Source organism: Chiroxiphia lanceolata, chromosome Z (genome assembly GCF_009829145.1).
Source record: "Chiroxiphia lanceolata isolate bChiLan1 chromosome Z, bChiLan1.pri, whole genome shotgun sequence".
Classification (NCBI taxonomy): Eukaryota; Metazoa; Chordata; class Aves; order Passeriformes; family Pipridae; genus Chiroxiphia; species Chiroxiphia lanceolata.
In genome coordinates this window covers 44,033,506-44,041,471 of record NC_045671.1, presented here as the reverse complement: position 1 = coordinate 44,041,471, position 7,966 = coordinate 44,033,506, and the positions used below count along the sequence as shown (strand labels likewise).

Sequence of the window (7,966 nt, the reverse complement as noted above, 5' to 3'; positions counted from 1 at the left end):
TACAGCTCCCTGTTCCTCAGTTGGATTGACTTCTGCTAGAAGTGCACAAGGTGAAAGGGTGGGCGGTAATTATGTACGCAGTAGCAATGATTTTTGTTTTCCTGTTGTTTCCGAAGAACCTTAACGTGAGTTTTGGTGATACGTGCAGCTCAAGCTGCCAGCCAAGGCTGGGGGACGGGTCCACCTAGTGCTCATTGTTAGCTGTCTTTCCAAGGCATATGCTGCACTCAGGTTTAGATGTGAAAAACAAAGCAAGCAGGAAACTCTCAAATAGCTGAGTTTCATTCCCAATGCTATTACACAGCAGAATGTTCCAGTTCATAAATCAAGTTGCCCTTTAAATTATGTACTTAATAGCACATTTAAGGGCAGAAGACCTCCCTTCCCCAGGCAGAGATCTGGCAAATTAAGCAGTTAGAAGTCCAGCACCACAGTTTCTGGGCAGGTGAAAGTATCCTTTTGACCCAGAGGGAGTCATATCTGCCTTCCCCTGGTCAGTTTTTCTGTCCTGTCCCTTTCCCTTTCAAAAAGTGGTTTCTGCATCCCTTCCCTTTTTCTAGAGTTACGTATTGTCATGAGTTTAGGGCTAATATTTTTAGCAGCAACCAGTGAAGGGAACCCAGATATAGGGATATTTGGTAGCCCAGTCTGGGAGAAGAGAAAATAAATACAAACAAGGAGAAAGTTAAAGTACACACAATACAGCAGAATACAGGAATATGTGAAAGGCGATGAACCGAGTGAACTAGAGAATGGATATAATTTCTTTTTCTTGATCCCAAAACTATGTGCCAGACCATAATGACCTCTGTATAGCTGGCTCACCTAGAAAGGGACAGATATTAAAATACAGTAAAATAATTGCTCACGTTTGCCAAATAGATCATAGAGGGTGAAACAAGCTGTGCTGGTAGTTACATCTGGAAGCACCAAGCCAAGCCAGCCAGGGACCAGATTAGGAAACCTGAGCATGATACTGTTTAAGAAGCATTTTTCAAATGTATCTTCATGATTCTTTTTCATATGTGGGGAGCAGTGTGTCATCTGGAGACATTTTGGGCAAACGTATTTGATGTATTTGCTTTTATTATCAAAGCTTTGGAAGTCATTCAGGCATCCATACTTGATTGCTGAAAAGGATTTTATTGAATTGTTTTGCCATCAGGCTTGGTTTGCTTTATCTTTGTTATTTTGTGGCTCTGGAATTAATGACTGCCTGCTAATTGTGACCCATGTGCTTTTGCTCTCTGTCAAAATGTGTTAGAAAATACACAAACTGCCAGAAACATGTGGGGTTAATTAAAAAATAGTCAGAGAACAGTTAAACTTTGTGCTCGAAAATTACGTTTTCAAAATCAACTTTGTTTTGAAAGAAACCTTTCTCATATTGTGTGTTTCCTTTCATCTTTCAGAGAAAATGTCTGAAATGGTTTCTCACAATGTTCTCTCTTTCTTAAACTTAACACCACTTAGGAAACTGGAGTAGCTAGTTGATACAGATGCTATGCACTCAAATTTTCTGTACGTTAGAGTTTCTTCAGGAGTGTAAACATCAATTCCTGGCTCCCTTTGCAGACATTTAGTCATGCACATTCAGAGTGCCACCTTCTGAGCACAAACGGAGCCTACAAGCTCAGGAGAAGTCCCATATGTAAATGCAGTGGGATATCTGACATCCTGAAACACCACCATTTAACAGTATCTGTTTTGTACTCTTAAAAGTGTTCTCTGAATTACCTGAAACATCTTCCTCCATTTCCCAGTGCTTTTTTTAATGAAACATGGATTTTGTCACATCCTTGCTGATTTAGGATTTTTCTGGGTGGGAAGGATGCATTTCTGGCAGAGCCCCTTTTTACTTTCGGTTTGCCCTTCCTTTCAGATGTACATCACAAGCACAATTAAAACAAAGAGCAGCAGGCTAGCCAAGCCTGTGCTGTGTTTGGGTACCCTGTGTGCTGCCTTCCTTACCGGGCTGAATCGAGTTTCTGAGTATCGGAACCACTGTTCGGATGTGATCGCAGGCTTCATCCTGGGCAGTGCTGTAGCCTTGTTTCTGGTAAGTCCAGCAGTTCCTTGTGAATTCTTTTTAAAAATACCATAGTATTAAAAAAAAATATTTAAAAAAATGCTATTTTCGTGTGGCCTGCAAGATCTAATTCTAGCCCCATCTAGTTAAACGTATCATCAGAGAGAATTACAGTATGAAATCAGGAATACTAATTGATAAGGCTAGTATGGTGACATTTGTACATTTTATTTATTTTAATTCTTTTAATTCCTGTATGTGTTCTTACTTGACCTGTTCTGGAAAATTCTGTAAAGATGGTGTAGTTTTCAACTGATATCAAAAGGAGGGTATGCTTGAGACTCCTCTAACCACCCCCATGTTACAAAATCCTACTGTGTGTCTTGTATCTGGCAAAAATGTTAGATAAAGGGTGTTGTCTGCGGCTCTGAGCAGTGGTCCTGGTTTTCCGTTTTGTTTTGGACCATAAAGTGCAGTAGAAAGAAGATCAGGATAAACTCCCTGGGAGACAATATTACCTCCCTTTGCATCATTTGGAGTTGAGCTGAAATTGTTTACCCCCTTATAGGATAATTAAATGTATTAAAATATATCAAAGGCCTTCCCACAGAATATAGGAACAGCATCTTTCCAGACTTGAAGTGTACCTGGCTCTCCTGTGGGCTCTGTGGTTGAAGTGATTTGTTTGGTGAGAGGTCTCTTGCTGAGGATTTACTCACACAGCCAGCAGTCCAGGTCATTCTTGTTATTACCAAGAAATGTGCCTGGTTCCATTTAATCAAAATATGCTTCAAAACTATCCACTGCACAGCAACAGACACTTTATCTCTGTAATCAGGAGAGATTAGGTTTCAATGATCCCTTAAATCTTGATTGTTCTGTCACTGATTCCTTTTTTCCTATTCTGTACTTAAAAAAGCAACAACAAACCTCCACATGTCAATTGTTTCCATGTTCCCTTTAAATAAAAAGATATCTCCAACCTCTGACATGAATTTCCTTGGCTTTAATGTAAATTATTTGTCTGGTTCCCATTGGGAAGGGCAGTTTAAATCTTGCCTATGCAATGTGAGTATGTTGTCTCAGTGCTGCTGCAAGTATGAAGGAGTGATGCTAAATTATGTTACCCAGATGTGACGGAGATGCAGCCATCCACTGAACTATTTTCACAGCTTGGAAGTGATAAAGTCACAGTCTGAAGGGAGTATTTGGCTAGTAAAGTGCATCATTCAGGTAGTGGTTCTGGGATGATAAAGCATACATGGGAATCTCTGCTGTGTGAAATGTAAAATGTATAAATAAGGCTGAGAACGGTTCATCACCTCAGATTAACCCACTTCCCAAAGCAGTCCATCACACTCAGCTGCACTGTAGCCCAAGGCTGAGACAGGTGACGCCTTGAACCAAAACCCAGGTTAAATTCTTTTCAGAAGCTGGCAGTTGTGACCCCAGTGTTAACTCCTCTGAGTTTTCCTGGGGACAGAACACACCAACCTCACTTGCTTTTTCTGCATTACACAGGGGATATGTGTTGTCCATAACTTTAAGGGCACTCACGGAGCTCCTTCTAAACCGAAGCCTGAAGATCCACGGGGAATGCCACTAATGGCTTTTCCGAGAGTGGAAAGTCCTCTGGAGACACTGAGTGCACAGGTACTGTAAATCCTCTCACTCAGACCCATCACCGACCACATTTTCTGTTACAGCAGACTAAAACCAAGTTGTATACCTAACCATACATTCCTAACATTGAGCCCATTGAACAAAGTGAATCTGAATCAAGGCAGAGTTCGTTTTAAGGCATTTATTCCCGAACTACCAAATACTGTAGATCTTTTACCCCTGTGCACATCTACCGCTAAAAAAGTAGGATTTCACATGCCTCTGCATATGGTTTGTGATAAAAAAGCTTTCACTTAGAATAGAAAACTGAGAGAAGAGCAAAAATAATTCTGTGTAACTACATTCCAAAATACTTTTGGGATGTCTGAAATATTTAATCTTTCCTGAGAATAAACTATGCTGTCCAGAAATGTATTTATAGAGATTAGGTTTTTTATCCTTATTATTGTTCAGTATCTTCTATAATTATAAAAGCTCATACAGTTTTCTATCTCTAAGTCCTCAGAAGAGAAGTAATAGCATTCTTTCAAGTCTGCAAAAAAAATAGGAAGTGAGAGCATCATTATTGATGGTGTTTCTGTTAAAACTACTAACTTAAAATGGCTTGTGTTGGCATAACTGAATCATACCCAGCCCTTTCAAAATAGACAAGCAAATGCCACCTGCAAAACAGGTTCTGGGAATGAAGAGAAACTGTAGTTTATCAGTCATTTTAAATGCCTGATGTCATTTATTTGTTCTTTAAATTGTACTTCCTTTATTAGATCGCCTGTCATTCCTCTGCACATGGCATGTAGCAAGATCAATAGCGACTTCTGTTAAACTCTTTGCCAAATAAACTGAAAAGAGGAATTTAAAAAAAAAATGGAAAAGACAGTTTTCTAATGCCTGGAAATATTTTGCTTAATTGAAAAGTCAATTTTGATTAGGCAAAGATTTACTGGAAGACTTTCCACTAAATCTGCAGAACCTTGTGCATTAAATGTTCTCTTGGTGGGTTTGCAGTTCAGAAACTAAGCACTGCTTAGATGTCCACATTGTGTCATGTATGACAAAAAGGCTGCGCAGGGGAAAATATTATAGACTATGAGAAAAATTTAGTCAAGTCAGCTATTTATAGCTGCTGAGCTGTGAAGTGCAGATAGCGACTGGACCTTAACTGTTGATGTCTACTATAATTCAACAACATAATTTTCAGGGTAGCAGTCTCTACGTGACCATACATCTACAATGCAGGAGTAGATTGGGGAAAATGTGATCCTATTCTGAAGATAGTATAAACAGGTCTTTGGGAGCACATGCTCCTTACTGTTTCTTCAGGAATAGGAGGTACAACGTTCTTCTCTGTGCAGATTTCTGCATCTATCCCCAATCTCGTTTGGCCTTGCATCCACACAAACCCTGCAGAGGCAGCATGATAGAAGGATGATGTAGTACTGCCGCGAGTCCTGGACATTGGCTCCCAGGAAGGTTAAATCTGCACTGCCACCTACAGAGGACTTCTTGTTGCTGCATGTCTGTGGCTGCATGTGTTTTGGCATGTTGACCCACCTCCATATGGTTTTAAGTTCTTTATGTTCCTTAGGATCAAAGTGTGCAGAATCCTTTTGCACCCATCAGATGAAGCCAAACCACAGTCGTCTAGTCTCTCCTGAGGACAGACCCACTGTATTGGTTATGTGACTGTATGAACCACTTGAGTCTCTGCAGACCTGTCCCTCTGGACAGGACCCAGTCCCATTTGAAAGTCCATGTTGGAAAAGTCCCACCTTGGTTTTCCAGCCTGTTAGTGAGTGTTAATAGCAGCAGGGCTGGAGTTCAGTGATTCCCACCACACACTCAGGACAGGCAGCAGTCACTTTTGCAGTCTTAAAGCCCTGGGTTAGCTGAGCAACAGGTTTTATTAGAGAAGGGTTTTCTCATTCATTTTGCACACCAAAATATGTAAATGCCAAACTGTTTACAAATGTTCATGTGTCTGCTTTTTCCTCTTTGCAGAACCACTCTGCCTCTATGACTGAAGTAACCTGAGATGGAAGATTGGCAGCCGGAGCTATTTTTTACTACCCTCCAGTACAATAGTCCAAGACACACAGTTACTAAATGTGTAACTGTGATGACCAGTATTATGTTATGTCTAGTTAGAGGCTAATGTTTTGTACTTTTTTTGTATGAGGAAGTGATGTAGCTTGCCCTGATTTTTTTGTCAGCTTTAATATTATTATGCCAGACTTTAAAAGCAAAACAAAAAAAGAACAAAAAAAAAACTTTTCTTGTTTAAATTGTGCACTGAGGAACTACATCTATGGAATTGTTGATGTTGTTATGTGATATTTGTACACATTTTTTTTCTTTTCAGTTTTTAATTTATATATCTTGAAAAAAGAAACATTCATTTTTACCTTTTCTTACCGTAAGAAGTGCTTCTACCACTGGGTCAAATTCTGATCTCAGTAAGGTCAGCATAAATCTGAAGTAATCTCATATATTTAATTCATATTAAAATAATGGTGATCAGGAATCTGACCTGAATGATACTATCAACAAGTAGCAAAAATCCATCCTTGATTCAGTGGGCTACTTAAGTGTTCCCTAGGGATGCAGTTTAGCCACCCAGTTTCCAGACTACTTGGCAGACTTGAAGCATGTTCTTAAGCACCTCACTGAATCAAAGCCTGATTGTTCTGGTGTGGGTGATTGTGCTGGTTATTGAAGAATAACTAAAACAACATCCTCAGTCTGCAGTATAGACAGACTGGACATGAAAATTTATAGTAGTAGCTGATAGCATGTGAGCTGACTATATCATCTCCCTAGATCCTCATTCCTCCCCGAGGCCCAGCTGAAGCTCCCGGTGAAACCTGGCTTCAGGAATTGACTATGGGGATATACAGCCACCACTGTGGAGCTGAGGCTGTGCTCTGAGTGTTTCATCACTTCATCATAGATTTGTGGGGTAACTAGTGACACTGTTGCAAAGTAAAAGTGGCACCACTTCTCCAGCAGGGTGGCATTCTCTGGCATTCCAGTTCGCATAACCAAGGAGCCTGTTTTGCCCCCCAAAGTGTATTTTTCCCTGAGGGGCTTTGGCAAGTTTAAAAAAAAATTAAACAAAAGAAAATAAAAAGCTGACAGCCTGTAGTAGCGGTCTGCATTTTTGTAAATTCTGCCAACAGAATTTATATCAAAACTGCTATTTTACAATTTGAAAACTTTGTCTAAGGATTTTAAAGACAATTAATTAAGTATGGGTTGGGGGTGGGAGGGAAAGAAAAAAAAAGCCCATTTACAATGGCTAGAATTGGGGCAAAGGCTTCATTACATGATTTTTCACTGCTTCTAGGATTTTCCTGCATCTCATTCTTTTAGCATGGTGATAACTGCTGTGTGTCTCCTTTAAAGAATGGAGCCTGTCTGTACTTCTACTGGAATGTTTACCTCACATTTCCATGTTGGTTCTTCTTGGCTTTTTTTTGTAATTTTTTTCCAAAACAGAAGCAAAAAAAAAATGATCAAAAAAGCAAACATGTAGCCTGGTCTCTGTCACTTGCCTGGGATACAAAGAAAATCTGGGATGTCTGTTTCTGTCTGATCTTGCAGTGTTTATTCCAGGTTGGTGTCTTCTTCTGACTCTACAGATGTGTGCTTCAGGCTTAGGAATATAAGGATCAGACTTTGGGCCATGCAGGCCTTCTGTGACCATGAGGAAGCCATTGATAAGTGTTGTGGGTTCCTCACTACAACTTTGATCAAAATTCCAGAAGGAAAAATCTGTTCTCAACTTCTCTGCTAGGAAATGCCCTCCCAAGCAGGCTTTTTTTACACTTTTGTCTGGTCTTTTCTACTGCTCTAAACCCAACAAACTGCATGAGCAGGGCTTTTGCTTACTTATTTATTTATAGTTTAATTCAATAGAAGTTAGGTACTTTTGAAAGCCCAAGGATTAAAAAGTGATTAATCCCCTAGAAGTCTTACCCCTTCCATGGCACAGGCATTCTGTGCTAGGCTACGATCTCATTTCAGATTTTTGTTAAAAAGCTTTGCATCTCAAATGTCTGATCCCCTTCCATTGTACTACAGTCGCTGTGCTGACGGAAGCATGACATTTGCACCTGAAAAGGAACTAAGTGTACGAGATAAGGGAAATGGCAATTTGACTCAACTCAGACAGTAAAACCCAAGATGAGTGGCTGTCATGCTCCTTTCTTGCCTAATTTTCAGTCTTCAGTTTTTCCACTCTGTTCTGATCATTTTACGTGAGCTTATCAAAGTTACATACTGGGAGAGACAGAGAAGTGGCAGATAAACATAAAG

General features: G+C 39.9%; 1 protein-coding gene across 4 annotated transcripts in view; it reads left to right on the top strand.

The window, feature by feature from the left end:
* The window catches only part of PLPPR1 (phospholipid phosphatase related 1), a 130,343-nt gene extending 123,166 nt beyond the window's left edge, over positions 1-7,177 (top strand). For all 4 annotated transcript variants that reach the window (XM_032675821.1, XM_032675820.1, XM_032675822.1 and 1 more), the window contains exons 6-8: positions 1,883-2,059; positions 3,551-3,682; positions 5,651-7,177. In XM_032675821.1, the coding sequence (XP_032531712.1) occupies positions 1,883-2,059; positions 3,551-3,682; positions 5,651-5,683 (342 nt within the window). In that variant the 3' untranslated portion in view covers positions 5,684-7,177. The remainder of the gene's footprint in view (positions 1-1,882; positions 2,060-3,550; positions 3,683-5,650) is intronic.
* Positions 7,178-7,966: the final 789 nt, after the last annotated feature.